At 45.2% G+C, this 26,151-nt stretch overlaps 2 protein-coding genes across 5 annotated transcripts; one reads left to right on the top strand and one right to left on the bottom strand.

Annotated features, from left to right (window-relative positions):
• Nucleotides 1–425: 425 nt before the first annotated feature.
• LIMS2 (LIM zinc finger domain containing 2) lies at nt 426–26,143 on the bottom strand. 3 transcript variants are annotated; one of them, XM_052687434.1, is made up of 10 exons: nt 25,907–26,143; nt 19,666–19,825; nt 18,854–18,920; nt 18,249–18,369; nt 7,691–7,840; nt 6,737–6,887; nt 5,891–5,983; nt 5,024–5,072; nt 4,767–4,842; nt 426–3,957 (listed from the first exon to the last, which is right to left on the bottom strand). In XM_052687434.1, the coding sequence occupies exons 1-10, from the start codon at nt 25,915–25,917 to the stop codon at nt 3,810–3,812; spliced, it is 1,026 nt and encodes a 341-aa protein (XP_052543394.1). In that variant the 5' UTR covers nt 25,918–26,143; the 3' UTR covers nt 426–3,809. The 3 variants fall into 3 exon arrangements, with proteins under 3 accessions (XP_052543394.1, XP_052543392.1, XP_052543393.1); XM_052687432.1 differs by lacking the exon at nt 25,907–26,143 and adding an exon at nt 24,013–24,146; XM_052687433.1 differs by lacking the exon at nt 25,907–26,143 and adding an exon at nt 23,693–23,931.
• GPR17 (G protein-coupled receptor 17) lies at nt 10,258–17,766 on the top strand. 2 transcript variants are annotated; one of them, XM_052687437.1, is made up of 2 exons: nt 10,258–10,377; nt 14,999–17,766. In XM_052687437.1, the coding sequence occupies exon 2, from the start codon at nt 15,033–15,035 to the stop codon at nt 16,062–16,064; it is 1,032 nt and encodes a 343-aa protein (XP_052543397.1). In that variant the 5' UTR covers nt 10,258–10,377; nt 14,999–15,032; the 3' UTR covers nt 16,065–17,766. The 2 variants fall into 2 exon arrangements, with proteins under 2 accessions (XP_052543397.1, XP_052543398.1); XM_052687438.1 differs by lacking the exon at nt 10,258–10,377 and adding an exon at nt 14,047–14,181.
• Nucleotides 26,144–26,151: the final 8 nt, after the last annotated feature.

Below are 26,151 nucleotides of genomic sequence, written 5' to 3'. Positions count from 1 at the left end.
ATTGACTGTAAGTGAGAAGCATTCAATGCTTTACCTGTGAAAAAAAAGAAATTTTGCATCCAAAATGTATCGTTTCTGGTTTTTACATAAACACTGCAGAAAATCAACCACAGTGCCTCTTCCAACATGAAAAGTGTGTACTTGTTCCAGATGCACGTAACTTAAACCCACCACACACCCACTACAATCACAGCATCCCAGCTGCTTTTCACAGACAAGCCCAGTTGTATGGCAGAGCCTCTGCACATCCTCATCAACCAACACAACAGAAGCAACACAACCAAAACAGCAATTCAAGACAGCAATGGATCAGACCTGGGCAGTCCTCAGAGCCCCTCAGGATGCATAATGCCCCATTGCTCAGCAATGCAAATGTAAGTTTTCTATATACAAATTCTTTTTTCTTTTTTTTTGGTGTGCAAAGATTTAAAATGTAGCAGTACAATTAACTTTATTACAGGAATACAAACAGGTACAATATTACAATACTTCAACCCACAGTCACATGTCAGGTTAGCACCAGCAACGTGTGATCAAACGAGAGCTCTGCACTGTGCAGAGTCCACACCTATCATCAAAGCCTGAACCATGACTAATTGCTGCTAATTCTTTCATCCAACTTTTACTGTCCTCAGCACTTAATAGTGCTTTACAGACTACTGCAACTGCACTCATTAGCTCTGTGCAATCTGTTCCTTCACCATCTGATCGCCTGTCAGTCACATCATCTGATACAAAGCTCACATCTAGGAACTCTCTATCCAGGAGGTTGAATGTTTGCTAACACTGCACAGATTGGTGTAAAAATAAAGGCCAGGATGCAAACCCAAGAGAGCAGGTTATAAAGAAAGACAGCAGGTGATTAATATGCCCTTTTAATACAAACAAGCTTCACATACTGTGGTTTTTAAAGCATAAATATTTTCAAGTGCAGTCAGTGAATATTAGTGATTGTAATTCTGTATGTATAAATAGGAATGTAAACTAGAAATGCATGTAATTACATGAGCTTTTAGTTAGTGTAGGCTTCTGAGCCAAATTCAACCTTGGTATAAATCTCTGCTCTCCAGACGTTTGATACTTAGGATGAATTTGGCCATTTATCTGCTTGCAGCAATGGAAAAAAAGCAGGCAGCTTATTTCTGACCAGGGCCTTGGCTTCACGAGAGGCACTAAGGGCAACTCTGAATTCAGTCTGCATTATCTTCTGCTTAAAGTTTTTTAGAAGTGGACCCAAAGAGGCAGAGGGAAGATGCATCTGTTCAAACTACTCCTAATGACCTTTCTTTCCTTCCTGCCTCCACTGCCTCACCAAAGGTACGTGAGTAACTTTCACCACTGCACATCTGTCCATCGTAGGCTAAGAAAAGCAGTCTGAACATTTCACAATTTAAGAGCTGCTAAGAGATCACCACTCTCAGTTCTTCACAGAAAACAGGGACTACGATGGTTTTTTCACTCCTTTTGGGCAATGCTCTGAAGACAGAATGCAAACTGAACACCTTAACAAAGAGGATGATACTGGCTGCTCTTGGATTACTGAAGCCTACTAGGTCTCCTTGATCTCTAGCATGAGACAAAGTAAAAGCACAGACTCTCTATTTGCAGGAATAAGTAATTCCATCTGCTTCTATATGCCTGAATTTTCCATTGCTGAACTTGAGAGTGGCCACAGAAGGAGTATTTCCTATTGCCTGCTAGCTGCATACTCTTTGTTTTCACTAGTAGGTACACAGCTCGGTGTTCCCCAGCACCTTCCCAAAAGCTCTGCACACAGCTGTTCAGACTTGGCATGAGGTGTGGTTTGTGACTGGGATGACAGGAACAGACCTGCATGCTTTATGCTGAGATCAGTCTGCGTAACGTATCTAAATCAATGTTTCTGTGCTTCATTCTGTGAACCAGCCAAATAGGAAAAATCTCTGCAGTGCCCACATCCTACTGCACTAAAAGACGTGCTGCTCTTTGGGTCCTTAACTAAAAGACCTCTATGGGTTAGTGAGAGAACAGGGACAAGGCACGTGTCCTCCTAAAGCAGTGACAAAAGCCACAATTAGTGTAATCCACAGTGCACGCTGGTCAGAAGGCCTTGGGAGAGTTCTGCCACCTGATTAAAGCCCATCCCCTCATCACTGTAGGGTGGATAAGGACTAACTCAGTTAAAATTGTATGGAAACTTTTGACTATAATAAAGCAGCTGGTGGAAAATCGAATCAGGAAAGCCAGTATCTAAGAGATGGTCTTGTGCATGGGATTCTGATCTGCACAGTTAACCTTGACTTCCCACTGCTGCCACGAGATCACTGCTGCAGTTCCATGGGCAGTGGCTGCACAGCAAGCACACAAACAGCTACCAGGGCTTTACCTTGTGCAGACCCTTTTGGAGCAGAGCATAATGGCAGTGAGGGCAATTTTAAGGTAGATTACCCAACCCAGTTGTTTCTCACACATGCAAAAAGTGAGGAAGCTTTAACTTCTTGCTAACAGGGTGCTGCCTCAGGCCCAACTGCTGTATTCACTTCATCTGCTCAGCTATACACTTTCTGGTAGACTTAAATCCCACATGGGACAGCAGTCCTCCAGTGCCTTCAATCCTGTCCAACTCACAAAAAGGGCAGATCCAGTCTCCAACTACTCATGGAAAGGCATTCTCAGTCTGCTCAGATTAGTTCAGATCGCCCCTGAAGAAACAGTAAGGATGATCAAAACCAATATATTTTTAGCACCTTAGGCTGTATGAGAAAAACTGCATCAGTGAGAGGAAAAACTACAGAGCAGAAGGAAATCTGCAAGCAAAACTGTATGTTAAAAGGTATAGATTTAGGTCTGAGGTCCTCTCTTTAAGTACACATTCAGGTCTTAAGAAGAAAGATGTTGGGTGCCTCTTATTTGAGTGAATGTTATGAAAACCATTCACTGATTTTAATTTGTAAGATAGCATTGGTGATCAACTACAAATGACAGAAATCTCTTAGTGTATTTAAGCTTTGTGGAGAGTGACCTCAGAGCGTATTCTCACCTTTCAAACAAAGCAAGAAGGATTGGATTTGAAACTGAATCAGTTAAACTAACACTGTATTATCAACTGGGTTCCATAATTCAAAACAACTAGAAGTGTCAGCTTTGTCCAAGGATAGGATGTGCTTTGTGCTGACCTCCAGAATCTCTTGTATCCATGATGGATAGAGGACAGATTGAGAAATCATGGCATCAGTTTCTAACAAGGTTTATCCTTTTCCACAGCCAGCACCTCCCTAAAGGGAGCCCAACCATCCAGAAGGGGCTGACGTGGCCTTGGCAACTGCAATCTTCTTACTGCTGAGCAGAGAAACAGCAAAGTAAACTTCTTCAGCAGTCCTAACATTGGTTCTGAGTCAGACAAGTAGGCAATTAAGGTGTTGTAACTATTGGCTTCTGAGCTTATCCAGTAAACTCAAACCAAAAAAGAGCAAACAACACGTTTCTTCCACCCCTACACTCAATTAGTGTTTCTAAATTCATTAGACTATAGAGGAATGGAGAGAGAAGTACAGTTCAACTAAGGAAAGAAAGAAAGAAAGATGCTGTACAGTTTAAAAATAAGATGTTAGCAAATTAATAACCAGCCTGTAAACTGCTCTTTCTGCAAGTGTTAACAGGCAGTTGCTTGAGAAAAAGAGAGTCAAGATGCAGGCCACGTTCCCAGAAGCAGGGCAAGGTACCACTTCTCTTTGGTTTCACTTGTTCTGAGTAATTCTCTTTCAATCAGCAGCTGCTGTGAGCAGCACCTTGCGACTGCAAGAGCGCAGTCAACAGATGGACAGACCTGCTTAAGCAGAATTTAAATCCAGGGCTTTGGGGTGTGCCTTCTTGGATGCCAGCTCTGACAGCTTCTTCAGGCGTTTCTTCAGCTCCAGTGGGAATTTCTCATAGCACTTCTTGCATACGGGCTTCATGTCAAACTCCACAAACTTATTCCTTTAACACAAACAATAGTGGGCTATTAAAGCACTATTTGCAAGCTGTATGTCTGATTAAATCAAGCCTGTGTGCAATTAGAAATGCAATTGCTTGCCTTCTACTACATGTGTAAAATGCCTCACTTCAATGATAATGACAGTATAAAAATCAGATTTTAATCAGGGAACTGGGGCTTTTAGTACTGCTAGCTTAGTTAGAAGCAAGATTTTGCCATACATTTGTATATAACAGCCTAGGATAATAATGTTGTTATCTTAGAATGAAATGTCTGTGCTTTCATGTGCTTTCACATACCAGGCCTTTAGGGCCAACCCAACAAAGCAGGATGAGGGTTTGAACCATTTGAACCTGAGAAAGAAAAACATAGGACTGCTTTGTTTTCTGTTCCTCTTCTACATATCTGGTAACTATTTTGAAAGAAAATGTTATGCTATTCTAAGTAATTGCAAGCACTGTCAGCAAGGGGTGCATCCACACTAAGGAGCAATGGAAGCTGCAGGAATTTCAGTATAGGCAGTTATTCAGAGGTTAAAACCTTCCTTCTGTACAGCTGTCCTCTTACCCAACCTCCTCAGGGAAGAAATTCTTCCTTTGTGAACAGGAGGAAAATAAGATAGAGAAAATGTTGGGTCCCAGCTCTCTTTCAGTTGTGAAATCAGCCCTCCCACAGAGAGATGGCACTGCAAATCACTGGATCAGCAGAACGTTGCCCCTCAGGGGTGCTGGCTCACAGTACTCCCCAGGCTGATACTCTGCCTCAGGGGCAAATATGGTTTAATATGGTCCAGACATAAATGCTGACTTACTTCAGTGTGAGCTTGATGTTGCAGGTGGAGCAGGAGAAGCAGTTCACACACCAGGCCTTGTTAAGAGCTGATACCACTGCAAAAGCACAAAATAAAAGGAAACTGCCAGATTATTTGAATTCGGATTTGTATCCAAATTCAAATGAGGCCAGATGTGAAAAAGAAACACTGGTGCCTTGCAACTGTGAGCCTGCAACAGCTGCACTAACAAACGGAACAGGGACAGTGACCCAAAATAAGAAGAGAACAAATCTTACCGTCTCCCTCAATCACGTGGCTGCAGTTGTAGCAAACATCTCCAAAGAGCTGCACAGTGAAAGAAGGAAGAACAGGAACTCGTGTCACTGACTGCTCACACTCCCCACATCACGCAGCTGGTGTGAACCTTCAATCCTAACGTTAATGAACTCCCAGATATTGCAGTTGCCCCCAAATGTACCAATTTAAATCTTCTGAATAACTTCTCATACGCTTGCCAATAGCCCTTTTTCGTTTGGATCTCATACCACTAAATACTACAAGGCCTTTGTTGTTGTTGTCATACACTCCACCACTGTTGTATGATCTTGAAATCTTGCACACGTGGCCATTTGAGTATGACAGGATCAGCAAAGCATATTCTCTAAAGACAGATATCTCCTGATGCTAAAACGAAAGGACAAAACAACAAAACAAAACCTAGAGCTATTTCCAAAATAGCAACACTTCTCCTGAGATAAAGACTAATTTGTCTGACAGAAAAAACACCAAACTCGTAGCTGTTCACTATCATAATATAGAAAAAACACATTTGCTTTGACTTGTGAAACACACACGGGTTAAGCAGCATAACATTAATCTCAGCCCAACAGAAACCAATCAGTAACCAAAAGTCCACACAAATCACAGGAATTTTTACTGCTGCCCATGGTCAGTGCTTTTAATCTCAAAAGGATAATCAAAAATTGATCTCCCTGAGACATTTCTAGCATGTTCTCTGCATTACTTTTCACATCTACCAAGAAAACCTATTTTTCCAATTAAATCCCATTAATTTCTTAATACTGTGGTGCCTCTACAAATTGAGACTACGAAAGCATCTGGCAGTCAGAGCAAGCACCTACAGCACAGATGGCAGAATTTACCTGGTTATAATGAGTTTCACAGTAAGCCAGTCCTTTTTTCTCATAGTGGCGGTGCCCCAGGAATGGCTTCTCACATTTGGCACAAACAAAATGCTGCAAAAGAAAGAAGACACTCAGTGACAAGCAGTGTGACTTGTCCATCACCAGGGAAAAACTTGCCTGGGTGCTACGCTGGCTGCAAATCATGGCTCAATACAAAAGTCTTCATGCCTTAATAAAACTTAGATAGGAAAATCCTTGACAGTGAGAAGATGAAATGTTTAGGACATTACAATAATTCATTAAGAATTACATTAATGATAAACAGAGCACTTGCTGGAAGGGTAACTGTGTTGTAAATATGCTGAGAAGACTCGTGGAATATTGCTTTCCTTATCTCAAAGAAGAGAAATAGGAATATAAAATGTGGTTGGTATGAATGCAGCTCAGATGAGCAGCAGCATCCCTGTTGCATTCAGCCCTAGGAGGTTTACATCACCAAATCCATAAATCACTATAAAACTTTAGAGCATGCTGTGACAACTTAGCTGAAAGTTACAGAAAAATTGAGCTGAAAAGGCTTAGAAGGCAAGAACTGAACTGGTTCTGCCTACTTTAGAAATTCTAACAGTTACAAACCAGGAGTGGAAAGAAAATTTCTACCCTAGCAAGCAATTATTTCAATTTATTAGTAAGTAAACGCCATTACGTGAACTACATTCCACAAGAACCTCGGCAGTGCAGTCCTGACAAACCTGCAGCACTCATCCACTCACACAAAATGAAGTCAATCTGAAACACAAGCAATTAGTTTTCTGTCTTCCAGAGCAGCTCCTGAAGGAGGTTTCAGATTTGGGAAGGCCTCACCTCAACATGCCATTGCTTTCCCAGGGCATTGACCACTCGGCCCTCAATGGGCCTGCGGCAGGCTCCACAGATGGGGATTCCCATCTTGTCATGGCAGGGCAGGCAGTACAGCTCTCCCTTCAGCTCCCGGGCCTCAGCAGTCAACTCCTTCCTGAAAACACAAACGTGTTCCTGAAGTCACAACACCCCGTGAAGCTCCTTAACATCAGAGGTGAAACCTTGGAAGACCAAACTTGACAGTTAACATATTTCAGCAAAATTCATGCTATACACGCTGCCATTAAACTAAGCTACTGAAATGCAGTTGTTTTATACTATTTTATACTATTATTGCTTTCTCATTTTGTCATCATGTCTCAGGTACACGCTCTGGCAAAAATCTATGGTGTGCTTACATGCAATTACACAGCGTCATGCTATCTCTGAGTGAGATGATGAGGACTGTTCCTGAGTGCTCAGCAGCAACACTTGTTTCTCAGTGCACCTTATTTCTCAGTGCTGTTACCCACGCTGTGCTCCAGTCACACGGCCTCTCTGACAATAACTCAGGTCAGACAGGTACAGCACGGCAACACACAGCACCACAACTCATCTCTTTTCCCCTCTATCCAGAAATGCAAAGTGAAACTATGTGGCACCAGCAATCTTTGGACAGCACTTTTATTGCAATGTGCACACGGCCCCTGACGTAAGTTCTCACAAGTAACTGTTATTGTTTTCAGTACAAAACAGTGTCATTCAAATCCAGCAGAGAAGAACAGCGAACAGCAAAATAAAACTGCAGTTCTTCTAGGTTTTCCCAATACCTTTCCATTTTTCATCAAAGAATTCCTGTTGTTTTCTTTTTTTAAGAAAGTGAAGGCAGCAAGGTTTAGGCCTTGCAAGGGACTGCACTGTTGACTGAACCATTCCTTCTCCTTCGTTTAGGAGAAGGTTTAGAATACCAGCACGTACCCACAGTGGGTGCAATTGAAGTGATCTGGATGGTAGGAATCATTCCGGAACATCAGAGGCTGCTCATCAATTATCAGGTGGCACTTCTGACAGATGTACTTGCCCAGCCCCTTTGCTTTCTCACGGTTATGGCACGGCCTGCACAGGTGCCTGGTCGAACAAAGAAAAGAAAGAAAAACATGATGAAATTCTTTCTCCTAAAAAAATGCACACTGCATGATGCAAGGTGTATTTGATGTAATCTTCTGAGGTCAGACTGAACATTATTTAGTTTAATATCCTGTCCTTAACATCAGTTGCACAGAAAAGAGTATATAGTATAGCTACCAAGTTATATTTCCTGGAATCCTTCTCCAACATTCCCTGATTTGTGTTTATATTTATAGCACAGGCAGACAGTGACAGGACAAGGGGGAACAGTTTTAAACTAAGAAGGGGAGATTTAGGCTAGATGTTAGGAGGAAATCCTTTACTCAGAGGGCAGTGAGGCCCTGGCTGCCCAGAGAAGCTGTGGATGCCCCATCCCTGGAGGTGTTCAGGTTGGATGGACAACCTGATACAGTGGGAAGTGTCCATGATCCTGGCAGGGACTGGGACTGGATGGGCTTTAAGTTCCCTTCCAACACAAGCCACTCTGTGATTCCATGATGTACCATATTATAGACACGATCCATGTCTACCATCACCTGTCACTCTTTCAGCTTTCACCTTCCACCTTTCCAGTTCTCCTAGATCCAATCCTCTCTGAAATGTGGGCATGGAAAGGCAGCAACACCCTGTTTGTACCACGAAGCAGCAAAACTGCTTCTGACAAGTTCTCTGTGATACCAGGCAAAGTATTCTTGGGAATACCAACTGTCACACATAGGAAAACAGCTGCCTCACCGAGCTAGTGACGAGGGTCTCTGGCACCTGTGCTCCCTGTGCCAGCCATACCCCTTCCCCAGGTGCTAAATCACCAGTTCAGGCCCTACACAGTTCCCCTACACACCTTCTCTCCATCTATAACTTTGGCAGAGGCATTACAGGAGTGGGAGTTGGGAGGAAGCAGAGCAGAGAGAATTAAGAACAATTAAACCAAAGAACATTGCTTGAATGGGATTCCTTAATCTTCAGCAGTGAAGAGATAAACAAGAACCTTTTGAATCCTAGCCCCTCTGTCTCCTAACTCCTTTTAGTCCTCAGTTAAGGAAAACAAAGAGCTGTGTGATTTTATGTGGTAAATACAACTGTGTTCTATCACTTGTTCTAGAACGAATTACTGCCCTCAGCAGGCAGAGAAGCCAAATTTCTGGTAGCGAAGCCTGGGCAAGAGCATAAAAGGGACTTCTATAAAGGCAGCAGGAATCCAAAAGTTTTATCCCGGTGTCCAGAAGCTTTGAGGAGAAACTGTTCAGTTGAATTCCCTTATGTAGCCCTCTAGCAGCAAGAAAAGAACTTATGGTAAAGCAAAACTGACAGAGGATTCACTTCTGCAGGTTTATCTGACACAAAACAGAATCCCACTTGATTCCTTTCAGTGTATTGCTGTGTGAAACTTGCTGAGATCTACAGGTCATTCTCAACAGACAGGAGACGAAAGGGAAAGTTCAAATGGAAAGGGCAGCTTTACGGCCGCAGCAGCGGATTCATCACCCCTTCCAAAACCCTGATAGGATGAATCACCCTTAGATCTGTAAAATGGGGATAAGGATTCAACACAGATGTTGTTGTGAGACCTCAAAACATTTCTGACCCTCAGTTGGCAGGCGCCTAAGCGCTAAGTATCGTCATTATTCTCTCCATATCTGAGTCCTCCCGTCATCAAGAGCCTCTCTCCAGGGCTGGAACTACTGTCTGCCCAGACGGAATCCAGAAAAAGCAGACAGGACCCCATTATAAGGAAACATGCAGCTGTGCTCATCTCAGCATAAAGGCATCGATTTTATTCGGCACCGTCAAATGGAGAGTAATTATATGGGGCAGGACAGAGGGACCCCGAAGCAAGCGTCCTGAAAGAGACCCCTCTCATTCAGCTGAATAAGATGCCTTCAGCCATTTGCACTGATAAACCATTATCAACCCCTCCCCATTCACAGGCCCTCTCTGCCGTCCCATAGACCCTCCTCTATTGCAAGCAAAGGGAAGTGTTGGACAGGCTGAGCTGTTACCATAGCAGCCGCCCCTCTCCCTCTCCGCACTCCCACCATTATGGAATTATCCCATTCTGAAACGTCCTGTTGTGCCTATTAATACCAGACTTCCCCCAGACAATGCTACACTCCACCCTCCTAAAATAATCAGGGGACTCCAAGAGGGCTGTGTGAAAGGCTGGGAGTTCAGCAGCGGCCTTCAGCGAGCACCACGAACACTGGAATATTCATACAGCACATTCATATCTGCAACAGCAGCAGCAAGCCCCATGCCAAGGGCTCAGCTGGGATGAAGAATGCTCTTCAGTGCAGGAGCGTCCTGCTCTGTTGTGTGCCTGAGCTGATAAGGCACTATCAGAGCCAGAGGACGCTATATAGAGGGGCACCCTTCTCCACCTTCAGCAGCCCTGCAAATGTGTTCTCGTTTTGGATCAGCTCCTTGGTTTCGCCGTAGCTGCTTCGTTTTGGTTTGCTGCCATCAGTAGAAGAAGATCTTCCCTGAGATCTTCCCTAAAAGGAACCAACTCTCCACCCATAGGACTGCACTGTGAAGAGGTAAGAGACAAATTTCTGTAGCAGGGTAGCAAAGGAACTCTCCTAGCGCTGTGAGTTTTAGCTGTTGTCAGCAAGGTGGAAAAATGCACAAACTGGGATCATGAGCATAATAGAAATGTCTGAAACTAAGAAAAAGCAGCACATTTTGAAGATGAAAACACCAAACTTTTCACACTTAAGTCCTTAACATCCATCCTTTTGGCAGGAAAGCTGACTGCTGCATGCCCATCGCTCTGACACCACTCTGGTGCTTATAGGAAACCAGTGCTTGAGCTGAGGGGTGGGAGGCTCAGCAGGAGTGATCGTCAGGAGAACAGCATCAGTTAGAAGTGGGCTACTTCTAAGGAAAAACACTTGCAGAGAAAGACTGGAGACAAGACACTAAACCAGAAATACAACCCCCAGACTAGCATATTCCCAAACCAAAATTCTTCCAGCTGAGCAAGAAGTCATTTCCTGAAATCCATCACAAATTTCAACATACACCTTGAATTTATCTGCAGTGAGCATCGTAACAAAGCCTTCAAATTAGCCAGGTAACGAATTTACATTGAGTTATTTTTTCTATTGATTAATTTTTGCATTATTAATAAGGATAACTGATAGCGTAACCCTGCACCGACAGCCCCAGGGAGTGTTATCTGTTTGTTTCTGAGCAGAACAGAAACAGGGACATAAAACATGGGCAGTGTGCATGCATTTCTAATGAGTGCTGGCATCCCCCTTCCAGCTCAGCCCCGGGGGGTGGGATAATGGCTCCCTCCACACCAGCACTCTGCTCAGCAATACGCACATCGAGAAATATTCATACAGCACCAGGAGTGCAATCCAAGAGGAAATTATTGGGCGGTGAGACAGACTGCCAAATAAGTTTTCTGTTTGTGGAGTGAAAGCCTCTTGTGCTACACTATATACATTAGCTCGAACTACACATTCTGGGTCATCTGGGGAAGTTTCAAGTTTGCTCTCAGCATAAATACAGATGAGTACAAAAGTTTCGTAGGATTTACGAGTGTCCTTTTTTGCAAGCTAACAAACCAGAAAGTAAGAAAAAGCCTAAAAAGTGAATCAGTTACTTATATTGATAGACACGCAAAATAAAATGCAGGAAAGGGATTTCCATAATCTACAGCTACAAAAGCTGTTATTTTTGTAAGGTTGAAGCTTTCTGTCAACAACATCTCTGCTCCAGACATAACCTCAACACGTAAACCTAGCAAAACAGCAGCTTTTCCTCTGACCTAGTTTAGTGCTGCACGCTGTCAACAAACAGAACTGTAAAGAAATACAAAAATTGATCAAAGTTCCCTTCTAACATAAAATCTAAGCAAAATTAGAAAGAGACTCAGTTCCCCATGGGGAACAGCTCTCCTACAGGACAGGCTGAGAGAGCTGGGGCTGAGCAGATGGAGAAGAGAAGGCAGGGGGAGAGCTGAGGGCAGCCTGTCAGTGTCTAAAGGGGAGCGACAGGAAAGAAGGGGACAGACTCTTTAGCAGGGTCTGTGGTGACAGGACAAGGGGAAATGGCCTCAAGCTCAACAATGGCAGATTTAGGTTGAGTATAAGGAAAAAGTCTTTCACAGCGAGGGTGGTGAGGCACCGGCACAGGCTGCCCAGAGATGTGGTGGGTGCCCCATCCATGGAGACTTTCAAGGCCAGGCTGATCAGGCCCTGGGCGACCTGATCCAGCTGTGGTGTCCCTGTGCACTGCGGGCAGTTGGACTGCGAGGCCTTCAAAGGTCCCTTCCAGCTCTGAGGGGTCTATGATTCTCTATTCATTTGGTTTCTGACCAGGCAATGAATGATGCCTTCCTTCCCCTTCCTCCAACAAGTGAATAAGGTAAGAGCAGATCTCACATGAAGGCAATCACTTGAACAAGACACAACTGATTGATTTTATCATCTGCTCTAAGGATCCCCTTCTTGTCACTGACATTTTGAGCTTACAGACAGACCCACGTTCTCCCTTTTCCTCCACCCCTCAGCACCTTGCAGTGAAAATATGTCCAGACAGAAATCAATGGCAGAGTCAGTGCTGACATCACTGAGGACAAAACTGCTGACTGAAATGCCTTGACTTAGTCCACTTCTAGCATGGGCAGACAGCTGGGTCTGAATTCCAAAGATCCTCCATAGGAAATCAGCTCAGTGTATCAGCTGCTAACTCTCAAGCATCTGGTTTGTAAGCAGGGCTCACTGCTTTGCTTCCTGAAGTTAAATCACTGTCATCAAGGGAAGAGACATCCCTGTCTGCCACCCTCCCTTTAGCCTTTTCAGCTGGTCCAGTCCTGTACCAACTGCTTTTTCAGTGGTGTAACCACATAAAGAGGAGCACTTACCATCAGACAATAACTCATCACTGACAGGAGTGTGAGCATATAAAGATCACTACATTTTTGCAGATAAAATAAAAATTAAACAAAGATGATAGGCACCAACTGTAAATTAACAGCCCATGAAAAGGCATGGTCTCAGCATATTTCTTCACTGCTGTGCAACAGAAAAATACGTATTTAAACTAATTCCATCCAGGGAAGACAAGTATTTGAGCATTCATCACATGGAAACTCCAAACTCTTGGGTTCAAAAAGATTTGTAGGCTTTATTTTATATGGGACTAATAAAGACTAAAACCCAAACTTGCGTGCTCTCCAGCAACCCCAGGAAATTCACACAGAAAACCCGACAGTGAGTTTTCTTTTTGTTCATGAAAGCAACAGGAACTACAAAACACAAAAGTAAAAGATAACACGTGTATTTATAGAGAATGAAATACCCCTCAGAAAAAAGGACATTCTAGATGCACTTCTGGCAATGCCATCTTCTGAAGTGCTGTTCTCTCTAGCTGGCAGCAGACAGTGATTACCCACACACTCAAACTTAGTCTTTCTTGTGCCATAGACACACATTGTATTCAGGGAGTGCATAGAGTGAGAAGGCCCCTCTGTGGCCACACAAAGAAATTCCTGTTTCCAAATGTAATTTGTTCTCCTTTCTGCTGACTCTAGTCTCTCCAGCCATGCAGTAAGCAGAAGTGGCCCAGCATGTTCATTCCTCACCTACCGCAGTTTCCTGTCCACCTGAAAGTGACAACAGCTAACAAAAGACGGGAATTACCTTGGTGTTTCATTTACAAATTTCCTATATATTGGTCTGTAATTAATCAGCCATTTCAATGAATATACTCAAATTTTAAGTTCTATTGGAAGCTGGATGCCTTGCTTCATGCCTTGGACCATCTGCCTACTGATGTAAGATCTCAGCACGCAGTGTAACTTCTGCCCGAGACTCACAAAGTTGTGTAACAGTGTCAGCCCCTACCTTAAAATTTCAATCTCAGTAGAGGAAAATGGAGCAGATTGATCTTAAAACATTCTAACGGGTGAAGAATGTGTCAGAGAAACAAGAGATGCCTCCTTGTTTCTCTAGGCAAAGCAAACAGGCACTCAAGCCAAACGGAAATTCTTCTTGTCTTTTGCTATCATTATTTCACTGTTTTTTTCCAAATGCTTTTCAAACACAGTTGTATTTGATGGTGCCTCACTGACCTGAGGATACTGAGACAGGAACACAGGATACACAGAAACAGGAAGCTACAGTTTTCAGCTTCCTTAGCTGCTTATTCTTTAAATATGTATTGAATGTTGTGCTGTAATCATCAATTAGTACAACTAATAGAGGTACTGCTGTGGATACTGCAACACCTCTGAGGAATTCAAGAAACAGAGACAGCACTGGAAGCTCAGACTGTCTGCATTTCCCTACCACTGACCCTGACAGATGAGGAGTGCATACAAAGGCAGGGTAAGCACCCACAAAATGTAGTCACTTTTGGTTGATGCTATTCAGGACCCTGCAGAGGCTGCCAAAGCTAAGCACAGTATTATATGCTGCAACTTGGAAAAGCTCCTGGATATGCTACAGGGGGAGAGTTACACTGGGAGGAGATGCAGGGAAGGATGGTGCTTTGGCAACAGAAGACAGCAAGGGTATTACTAGCAATATTTTCTGAGTCAGTGTATTACTTTTCTGCTATTCAAATGAGATGCTGCTACCCATCTGAAAGGTTTTCCCCTGTATTGGTACTGCATGTGTTTGCCATAAATGCAGGATTTCAGAGTAAAATTCTCAAAAGGCTTTCAGGAATCTTGCTTTAAAATAATTAAGTAAATAAAATAACAATACCTGACCTGCTTTCTATTGCTCCAACAAGAATGTTGTGGGCACCTTACAATAAGTGCATGTTCAGAAAAGCTCTTCAGTCCTAAACCAGCCTTTCAAATTAAACACAACAAATACCATCTAGCTAGACATACAGAACCTGCTTCCACTTTTCCATTTGCCTGATAAATGAGCATGACTATTACTCAACTAAGCCCAGCACAAACTGGAGACAAACTCATAACCAGCTGGTGTCTCTTTAATAGTGTCTCTTCAATGAGAATTAGTGGGCTGGACAGCTGAGCAGAGTTTTTACGTACATGTTTAGAGTCAGACTGACATGTCCTATTAAATATCAGTATTAGTGAGCACAAGACCTCACTGATTTCCACGTGTGTTTTCTCCAAAAATCAGGGTTGTTTGTTTTTTAAACTATAACACACTGTCTCAACTCTTTCAGGTTTTTCTTTTATACTTCAAAACTGTGGTGAGAAATGAAAGGCCCGGCAGATCCCTCAAGTCTGCTCTTCAATTGCTCAAATCAGTCAAACTTCCCTTTGGAAACTTCAGAGCAATGTGGCAAAGAGACACACCTTGAGAACGTACTTTTTGCCACCTTCTACTTCCTAGACTTCATCCTGGCTTTTATTGGCAACTCCCTGGCTCTTTGGCTCTTCATTCGGGACCAGAAGTCCAGCACACCCGCCAACATTTTCCTGATGCACCTTGCTGTGGCTGACCTCTCATTCGTGCTGGTCCTCCCCACCCGGCTGGTGTACCATTTTTCAGGTAACCACTGGCCGTTTGGCGAGATCCCATGCAGACTCACGGGTTTCCTTTTTTACCTCAACATGTACGCCAGTATTTACTTCCTCATGTGCATCAGCGTCGACCGGTTCCTGGCCATCGTGCACCCCGTGAAGTCCATCAAGCTCCGCAGGCCCCTTTATGCCCACCTGGCGTGTGCCTTCCTGTGGCTGATAGTTGGGGTTGCGATGGCACCCCTGCTGCTCAGCGTGCAGACCGTGGAAGTGAACAACACAACCATCTGCCTGCAGCTCTACAGAGAAAAGGCGTCACGTCACGCTCTTGTGTCCTTAGCGGTTGCGTTCACCTTCCCGTTTGTCACTACGGTGACTTGCTACTTACTAATCATCAGAAGCCTGAGGAGTGGGAACAGAGTAGAGAAACACCTGAAGGAAAAAGCTATCAAAATGATCATCATGGTCCTGATGATCTTCCTGGTTTGTTTTGTGCCTTATCACGTCAATCGCTACATTTACATCCTCCATTACAACGGCACCAAGGCTTCCTGCGAGACGCAGCGCCTGCTAGCACTCAATAACCGCATCACTTCCTGCCTCACCAGCCTGAACGGGGCCTTCGACCCGGTCATGTATTTTTTTGTAGCTGAGAAATTCCGTGATGCTTTGTGCAACCTGTTCTGTGGTAAGAGGACGGTGATGATACCTCAGTGCGAGGGGAAGACCAACGAAAGCTCGCTGAGTGCGAAATCTGAGCTGTGAACGTGACTCCTGCCTCCGCTACCACGTGAAAAGGCTGCGCCGCCAAAATCAGAGGAGAGCAGATATGCAGAAAGACCACGTGCATGAGCACAGCCGGGCTCACTCCTGCAGAGGGAAGTTCTGTCATTTCCCTGGAACTGAAACGAACAGGAACCCCTCTGATTACGTGCTCTTGTCTTAGTGAAACCGCAAGCACTGACTGCCAAGATGTGAAACTGAGGGCTGAGCACTTAGGAACAACTGAGGGAACGCGGGCTGTTAAACAGACAGCTTCTTTTTGCAAAATAATTTCATTCCCAAAGCACTCAGTAATGGCTTTTCCTAGGCACAGTGCATAAGCATACTTTAAAATGTCGTACTGCACCAACACTAGAGATCCATTCCTCACACAGCCTGTACCTTCTGTTCAAGTTGCATGCTCAGTGTTTACACACCGTAGGCAGAAAACTGGCACTAAGCCATAGCAAAACACATAAATAAATAAAAAAGCAAAAATGCTGCAACACGTCCAAGCAGGAATGCAATTAAGACAGTACTGACCATTTTTTAACTGCTTCCAAGGGCTAAGAGCAGGAGATGAGCTCAAAGCTTCAGACAGAGGCCAGACAGTGTTTACTGTACTGCCTCTGTTACGTAGTTCCGTGCCAAACATCAGACATCCTGATAGTGCTTCAACTAAAGAAGGTCTGCTTAGGAATACAGCATTCATCTTTACTACATACTGAATCAAAAAAACGATGAACCTCTGTCTTAAAAATTGGTAAAGGTGGACAAAAGCAAGCAGAAAAAGAAATCATAGCATCATTTAGGATGGAAAAGACTTTCAAGATCAAGTCCAACCACTCGCCTGACCTACCAAGTGCCATCAGTCCAACCAAGTCCTCTAGTGCCACATCCACACATCTCTTAATCACCTCCAGGGTATTTATTTTATTGATGTTCCCTTTGCCCAGAAGAGAATCTCATCTTTAAGGTGTTTTACAACTCTTTCATTTTGGCAGTTTACCTAGCCAGACTATTTATTTGCTACAGATAAAGCAGGGATTACCTTAACTATCCTTACTGATACAAATCATATCCAGTGGAATACATCTGAGAATGAGAGGCAGACCTTGCAAGATCAGGTTCAGTGAGAAAATGGAAAACGAACACAACAGTTTCCAGCAGCATTTGCTAGCAGAAAGCTCCTGTGCAGAAGAGGTAAATGTTATAGGAAACCACACGACAGGTGAAATAAACGTGGAACACCCAGACACACAGGCACACACATTCCTTTCCTATACTTTCCATTTTAAATTCTTTTTCATGCTTGAATTGTTTCAATCCTAGCTGCTTTCCAGAAAAGACCCAAATTCTCCTGGGTGCTGTGACGACAGCACAGATTCTAACAAGCTAAGGTGACACAAGTCAAATTTATTACACCCAGCTCGAAAAAACAAGACACAGAAGTTGTGTGCAGGACTGAACAGAAAAGGGAGTGGAAGAATCTCCCTGCTGGACAGGGTACAAACATGTAACCTTTCCTTCCTCACCCTTCAGGTAGTGAAAATGTAACCCCCAGGAAACTACTAAGCTTTGCTCAAGATATGAAAGCCTGAAATTAACTATGAATTGTACAACACTATGTACTAACAGTCAGATGGGTTTATTTTCTTATGATATCCTTTTGTACAAGTTTCAGGTTTGTAGTTTCTTACTTCTTAATTAAATGCATTAATCTACCTTAGGATTTGATTTTATATTTCTTTATATAAATTGAATGGTTTTTGAAGACTTGGGAAATCTTATGCTGCATATGTTCTGGTGTAATCCTCACCTTGTTCTCTTGGCCTTTTGCTACGTTTTGAATTGCTTCAGAATTGCTTATCAGAAATTACCTGATAAACAGCCTACCCAGCATCACACAATCCCTCTTCTCACCTGCTATCTGGCCTCTTGCCTATAATCCCCTTCTTTTCAGTACCCTTCCACTAGCTACTAACATTTGAGTTTCTGCTTCCTACACATTTCATTGAACAAAGAACACTGTTCTTCATTTAATTCCCCATCCCACATCCCTTAAAGCTTTCTCTGTACCTCTACAAGCTTCACCTCCCAATAAATGACCAATGGAGCACTCTCAGCATCTCACTGCCACATCAACAACATACTGACAAAATTTCCAGAGCTCCTGCTCCATCTTACCTGCCAGCATTCTTCACAAAACCCAGGTCAGCAAGTGCCACATCACAGAGCTCACAACGGAAACATTCTGGGTGCCAGTTATTGTTCATTGCTTTGATAACACGCCCAATGATGAACTCACCTACAAAAGGAAAGCAATACCTTGAGATCCATGCAGAAAACAGTTTTATTAAACATCTACAGCCCTTGATAATTCTGCCCTTTAGCCTTTAGCCTCACAAGAACTACTGCTTTATAACTTTGGTGGAAAAAAAAACAAACCCTCTTCCCATCACGAGGATGCCCCAAATCACTGCTGATTACATCCTTTGTTTCTCTCCAGATTTCCTGCTCCTTCAAATGACCCCAAATTCAGCCCATGGCTGGACAGCACTCAGTGGTGGGAGTAACAGCCTGGTCTAGTGTTAGATGTGGAGGTTGGTGGCCCTGTCTGTGGTGGGGGGTAAGAGCCTGATGATCCTTGAGGTCCCTTCCAACCCAAGCCATTCTATGATTGTATGAACCTGTGGTGTCTCAAAGGATGTATATGCTACAGGGCCAACACTGCTAAAAGAAGGGCCACTTGCCCCTAACAGTGTGTACAGATGTGTATTTGTACATCTTACCACATTCCCCACAGCAAGGAGCAAAGAGCATCTGAAAGTCATGCTCACAGTACTTCCGACCTTCAAACTGAAAAGAGAGAACGAGCCATCATGAATAACTGAATGGTGATCAGTTCTTACAGTTTAGCCTTTTCCACTTGAAAAAATGAACTGGTGAAGACCAGATAAGGTTTTCGGTTCTAGTCTCAATTCTGACCTGTTTTTAAGCTCCCAGAGATTTTCTCAAAGCAACATCCAAATATGGCTTCAGGCTCATAGTGAATTTGCTTTGCAAAAAATTAAATCAATAGCAAAGCTCCTACTAGACAACAAAAAACTTGGGGTGCCCAAAGTTTCTTTCCCTATAATTTATTTTTTTTAAACTTGTGTATTTAGAATTACTCCTCCTACAAAGGACTAAAAAACTAAGAATGCAGCATGTTTAAAATAATGTACTATTCAAAAGCAATGCTTGCATACAACCTGTGAAAAGATTTAAACTTGCTTTGTATGGGTTTGCCAACTTCAGTTGAGAAAGTCTGGTACAAAATACCTAAAAATAAAGGCAAATGATCACTTAAGCCTAATGAAATATTAAGATACATTTGTGCTTTCTTTTTTGAAATGCCTCTTACCCAGAAAGCAAACACAGTTTTGTTGATGAACAGAAGTAGGTAAGAGGAAGAAAAAAAGGAAAAAAGAAACCAAGCTGCAAGTCCCTCCTAAGGCCTAGAAATTAAACATGCAAGAAAGATTCTGTCGTAATTTTCACCTCATTCTTTGCCTTTTAGCAAAGACGTTTCTTGTCTCTCATACACAGCATGCAACCTCACCTCATAAAAAAGTCCATCCGGGAACTGGCGAAAACACTGAGCACAGACGAAGCAGTTCTCGTGGTACAGCTCCCCATTGCTGTTCACAATCCTCTCCGCGGGATCAAAGCGGGTCTGGCAGCGCTCACACACTGCATTCGCGAGAGCATCAGACATGTTACTGGAATAAAGACAGGAGGGAGGACATCAGCACTGCCATAAGCAAATCAGGAATACACTCGCACCATCCAAGCTCTCCGACATCTATGAACACAAAATTTCCAGTGCTTTAAACTCCCTTTTACACACACACATACAAACCACCAATGACTGAGGCAATTCAGCACTGACGTCAGTTGGAAATAATGCTCCTGCAGCTCAGCTGGGTAGGCAGCAGCACTGCAGCACAGCTAACTCCTGTAGCAGACCTCTCTGTCACGCACTTTTGGCTGCTTCGCCAGTCTTCCACCCCATTATGTCATCCTGCTGAAGCCCATATCAAATCCCCACCATTCATAATAAAGTTCTGAGAGCAGCAAACCCGATTAATCCCTACTTCTCAGGATTTCTGGTCTCAGGATGTGCACTCCCAGGATTTCCCAATGTATAAGCATCGATCTTCCACCACAGCCTCCCCCTGACCATGGCAGTCAATGGGCTTCCCCCCATCTACCTGGTAGCTGATGTGCACAAGACACCTTGGAATATAATTACATACAAAGCCTGTGCCTTCCTGACAAATTAGTTGAAACTGTTGAAGAATTGAAAAGGTACAAAATGAAAAGAGCCATCCTGCCTGGCCTGGCTTCACTTCCTCAGAAAGCGAGGCTGAAATAAACCCACAAAGTCACACTCACAGATCACTCAAAGGGCTGTTTCCCCTTTTTTCTCCTAGAATGGGAATTAACCTAACTGCTTCCACAACATTTCCACACTTGTCATCATGGTAATCTAAGTTCTCCATATGGCAATAGAATGCAGTTTTAAAATCCTGTATGTCATGTCCAAACAGGGAGGGAAAAACTACAATGAGGAAAGAGTCTCAGCTTCTTGCTGTGATGCATCCACTCAATTGACCATAGAATCATAGGATGCTTTGGGTTGGAAGGAACTTTCAGATCTCCTGGTTCCAACCCCTGCTGCAGGCAGGGACACCTCCCATAGCCCAGGTTGCTCACAGCCCCATCCAGCCTGGCCTGCAGTGCTCCCAGGGAGAGGGCATCCACAGCCTCACTGGGCAACCTGTTCCAGTGTCTCACCACCCTCACAGGAAAGAACTTCTTCCCAATATCTAGTCTAAACCTACCCTCTTCCAGTTTAAGCCATTTCCCTTCATCCTCTCACTACCTGCCCTTATTAAAAGCCCCTCCTCAGCTCCCCCATTCAGGTCCTGAAGGGCCGCTATAAGGTCCACCTGCAGCTTTCTCCTCTCCAGGCTGAAGAGCCCCAGCTCTCTCAGCCTGTCCTTACAGGGGAGGTGCTCCAGCCCTCTGATCATCTTCATGGCCCATTTCTGGACCTGCTCCAACAGCTCAGTGTCACACACAGCCCCCAGAGCAGCAAGATGCTGTACCACACAGCAGAAGGACAGCCTCCAGCATGGAACGTTTCTGGCACTCTATGTGCTCACCAATTCTTCTGCAATGAAGCAAGACACAAAATCCTCCTCTGTTTTAACAATAATCAGTGACACAAAGACAGGAAAGGCCACGGGAACATGACCAGCTCAACATCCTGGTGCAAACCCAACAGAACACGCTGTGAACGCTCACAAGGCACAACTTCCAGCAGAATGATCACAGAATCCATAGAATTGGAAGGGACGTCTAAAGGCCATCCAGTTCTACTCCCCCCCAGGGAGGGGAAACCACAGCTCCACCAGGTGCTCAGAGCCCCGTCCAGCCTGGCAGATCTCCATCAGTGCTGAATGAGGAGTTGCTTTAATAAGGAGATAACCGAAAACCTCACAGACATTACAGCAAAGAAACCTGAAGGCAGCATTTCAAGGTACAAGAGCACAGGGCATCGTCCAAACTCAGAAGACAGAACAAACCTACACTAAGGAACCCTAGAAAGGAGCTTTCCACTCACTGACCTACCAATAGACTCTCATGTACGCAGAGGACATCTCAATGCCATAACATTTATGTAGTCATTCAGAATGTGCACAGACACACATGCACTGCGTAGTTTAAAGTCAAACCCAGAGAAAGCCATCACCACTTGGCTGTGCCATAGACCTCAGGATAGAAATATCAGCAGCCAAGGAGAGGGGCTGCTTCCCACCCCTGCGGCATGGTTGAGCATTTGTGGCTTTAAGCTCTTAATGTTGATTAAAACATCAAGTGATTTTACCAAACCTGCCACAAAACGTTGGAGAAAAAAGAAACGTGATCTGTTATGCATTCAATAAGGCTACGAGCACAGTTTAATCTGCAGAATTTCTCCTTGTCCTCACATTATATTCCCACTCAGCAACCTGGACTACAGGCAGACGTCCCTGCCTGTAGCAGGGGGCTGGAACGAGGTGATCTTAAAGGTCTCTTCCAACCCAAACCATTCTAGCATTCTGTGATTCCAGTTCACTCCCTGTTGAGATGTTTTTTAGCTGGCTGGCTGTGAGCTTAGTAGCACTGTGGCCTTTCTTCCTGAGTACCCAAATCCTCAATAAAATCCCCACTTCTTCCTTGCGATTTACTGCCGAGCAAAAAGCAAAAAGAAGAACAACACAGAAAAGCAACTTATGGTCACAACGTGGGGACAAACCTTTACAGCTTCTCACCTCTCCTTGGCCTACCAGCCACAACCCTCTGCTCTTTGTAGAAGACAGAGGTTCGCTCAGCTCAGGGCAGCACCACGAAGCAGTGGCTGTGTTTAACAGGTCGCATCCGCGAGGCAGCAACACCACTCCTCTGCTATCAGGCATGCAGCACTTTGCCCATAACGTGCACCTGATAAATGGCTTCCAATGCACACGATCTGCGTTCCTCTTCTTCACCTCCACTATCTCCAAGGAGCCTGTGGTGATGGTTGTTTACCAGCACTGCTAAAACTGACTGCTTCCAACTGTGTTCATCAGCTGCCACCAGCGGTGCTGCTTTGGATTGCCACCATTTGCACAATGAAGGGCAGCCTTCCCCAGAGCTGCTAGTGTGCCCAAACCCAGAGTAGTAGGTTTAAATAATTATCACCACCATCATCAAGGCTTGAAAAATACACGTTGGTAACAAAACAAAGAAGAAAAAAATGAAACCTGATTGCGAATCAAGGAAACAAACAACACTGCACCTTCACCTTCTTTTGGAAGGCTCTGACAGCTATAACAAAACAGACAGCTGAACACAAATCACACATTGCTCGTAGTCCTCTCACCTCAGCATCGACCTCCTCACCCTTCCCATCATCAGTCTGCGCTGCTTTCCTGCTGAAGAGCTGTGTTTCTTTGCTCCTTCAGTGCTGACTTCTCTGTCACCAGTCCCTTCTGTACTCCTTCACAGCCCCATATCCCCTCAATGGCATTCACACTCCCTCCTCTGTCCTCCCATCACCCTTCCATACACTCATACCCACAACACTGTGCCAGAAAAACCTAACATTTAACCACTAACCAATGGCTGTAGGCTAAGCAGAAAGCACGGGGATGAGCAAGGCTCTATGGAGGGATGCAGGGCTCACACTGAGCGGCCGAACCAATTGCACCACACCTGGGTCTGAAACAAGACTGAAATCCACAGCTCCTGGCTGCCACAAGGACAGCTGCTGCATGCTTGCTGCTCTCGCCACCACGCAGACCTCAGAGCTGAGATGCAATTCTTAACTGAGCTGATTTCTGCTAATTGCTCTCCTGTCCAAAGTTAACCAATGAAAACTGTAACAATTACAATCTTAATTAGAAACACAGGAAAAGAAACCCTCAAGCCAAGCCCTGTAGCTGCCTGGGCAGACTGGAGCAGCTCTGCCTGCCAGGTGAGCGATCCCATGCAGCAGCCATGCCAGGAGCTTCAGTTTCTGACAGACAAATACTAAAATCAAGAAGCCTGATACTCACAGTACCAACAGGTTACTGAGCCTCAGTGCTTTGAATGACTGCATTTTACTTTTCCTCTGTCCCCACGGCACCGAAGCACTCCAGCACTAACCAGAGCTGAGCTGCTGCTGGCTCTGAACAATCTAGCTTCCACACGGAAAGGTTCTCCACCGCTTCTTTCCTGCTATTGTTAAAAACCGAAAGCTTCCCCACCAGGAAAGTCCTCTCCTTCGTAATCTGCTTGGAAATAGAACCAGCTTCATCCTGTCTTGCTGTGCACAGACAGTTCCCGCCCCGACACCCCCAGCTGTGCCCCCAGGCCCCACACACCGCACACCTACCCTTGGGCCCTGGCCGCCGTGCCTGCCCTGCCCTGCCGCCGCCAGTACAGCCCTGAGGCTGCCGGGCCCTGCAGGCGCAGGCCAGCCATGGCACCCCATGGCAGAGCAGGGAGGCGGTCAGGGAGCCCTGGCAGGACATCCAGTGAGTCACCTTCCTGAGGGGAGTTCCCTTGGCGTTCCAGGAGAGCTCCAGCAGGATGCAGGCAGTTCTGCTCCAGAGCTGTTCCTCATGCTTTGCCTGCCATTCTGCTGCAGCCCTGAAGGCTGGAGAAGCTCTCTCCTGCATCCCACTGCTAATTAATCACCTGCTGAAGGCAGCACACTTGGAGGTCATAGCAGCAATTAGTGCTCAGCCAGACTTGATGATGGAGCCGTGTTAAGTCCCAAGCCTTCATGTTATCAATGCATGCCACTGAAGGAGATTCTCAGATCAAAGCAACAGAACACTGCTGACCCAGCCTCACACAGCATCTCACCCAGCTCTCAGGTGGACAGGTTGCCCCATGGCTGCTGCACCCCACAGCACTGCTTTCCGCATGGGTGAGGCACACACCGGGGCACCGAGCACAGCACTGCCTGCAGAGCAGCAGCTGAGGAGGGCTTGGGGCAGGCAGCGCTGCACAACCCTGCTGGGGAGCTGAGCAGGGCCCATGCAACACTGAAAAGAATTGAAGTACTGAGAATAGAGAAGGCAGTGTTTAAGAGAACAAAAGGAGTGGAGGGCGATGGATGCAGCTGTGTTGTCTGATCAGCATCACCATGAAAACCGCTTTGTGTTTTATTATCATTTTCTTATTATTCTCTTGTAAATAATTTAAAAAGGAGTTTTGTAGCATCATAGTGAAATATGTTCCATTGGTAAGCTGTAGGAGGAAATAAGCAAGAGAAGTGACGATTTCACAAGTATTAGGCGAGTGTTAACCAGCAGAGATCCTCCATGCCCACCAAGCAAAAGCAAGAGGGCTGCCTGGGACCCAGAACAGGCAGAGAGTGGAACGTCATCATCCCACAACCAGAACTGAGTAACCCACAATCTCCAATTCAACCTGCACTTTGTTGTCCTTCAGGCCCCTGACCTCCAAAGCAATCTGCAGTTCTTCAGACTGCATTTCATAGAATCACAGAATGGCCTGGGTTGCAAAGGAGCACAGTGCTCATCCAGTTCCAACTCCCTGCTGTGTGCAGGTCACCAACCAGCAGCCCAGGCTGCCCAGAGCCACATCCAGCCTGGCCTTGAATGCCTGCAGGGATGGGGCATCCACAGCCTCCTTGGGCAACCTGTGCCAGTGCCTCACCACCCTCTGGGTGAAAAACTTCCTCCTCATATCCAACCTAAACCTCCCCTGTCTCAGTTTAAAACCATTCCCCCTTGTCCTATCACCATCCACCCTCACAAACAGCCGTTCCAACCCGTTTATACGCTCCCTTCAAGTACTGGAAGGCCACAATGAGGTCTCCCCACAGCCTTCTCTTCTCCAAGCATTTGTACTTAACTCACCTCTGCTTTACAGAGCAGAGAAATAAAGGGAATAAAGAATAAAAATGAAGATGAAACAGAAGAATGAAAATATCCTTCAAGTCGCGTGGCTTTGCAGACCTGTTAAATTTTAGAGTGGTAAGCACCTTTAATGCACTATGACATCACTTCTTTTAATATCAAGCAAAACATCGAAGCACCGCAGCACCTCCCAACAGCAGCCTCTCCTCCCTCCAGCACCTCAGCTTTTACCCTCCCGGCCGCTTCACCGCTTTAAGTATCCATACTGATTTCTAAAGGCAGTCTAATGCAGGTCGGGCGCTTTTTATCTTTACGTTTTGTTCTTGTCCACGCTGAGGAGCCGCCCTCCCGGCCCTTCCCACACGGGGTGCGGCCCCGCAGGACCTCCCGCCTTACCTGCCCGTCATGGCGGCGCGCCGAGGGGCTGCGGGACGGGACGGGACGGGACGGGCGGTTCCGCGCGGCGCTCCGGCAGCACCAGGCACGGCACAGCGCGGGGCCCCCGGGCGTGGGCGGGAGCCGCAGCCCCCGGTGACTCAGGGCAGCCACCCCCGTGCCCCGCGCATACTTTTCCTATAAAGGGAAAGAAGCGGCGAGGAACGCGGCGCCGGAGCCCGGCCCGCCCCTTGCCCTGACCCCGG

Source organism: Tympanuchus pallidicinctus, unplaced genomic scaffold (genome assembly GCF_026119805.1).
Source record: "Tympanuchus pallidicinctus isolate F22 unplaced genomic scaffold, pur_lepc_1.0 scaffold22, whole genome shotgun sequence".
Classification (NCBI taxonomy): Eukaryota; Metazoa; Chordata; class Aves; order Galliformes; family Phasianidae; genus Tympanuchus; species Tympanuchus pallidicinctus.
Note: the sequence above shows the minus strand (reverse complement) of the source record. Positions and strands in the feature narration are given on the sequence as shown.

Bases quoted from the DNA above. Each gene is read 5' to 3' on its own strand.
- LIMS2 (XM_052687432.1), bottom strand. From the start codon at position 24,101: ATGGCTGGCCTGCGCCTGCAGGGCCCGGCAGCCTCAGGGCTGTACTGG. The intron at 19,826-24,012 runs GTAGGTGTGCGG...TCTTTATTCCAG, and splicing joins ACGGCGGCCAGGGCCCAAGG to TAACATGTCTGATGCTCTCG. The intron at 6,888-7,690 runs GTACGTGCTGGT...TTGTGTTTTCAG, and splicing joins TTCAATTGCACCCACTGTGG to GAAGGAGTTGACTGCTGAGG.
- GPR17 (XM_052687437.1), top strand. From the start codon at position 15,033: ATGAAAGGCCCGGCAGATCCCTCAAGTCTGCTCTTCAATTGCTCAAAT.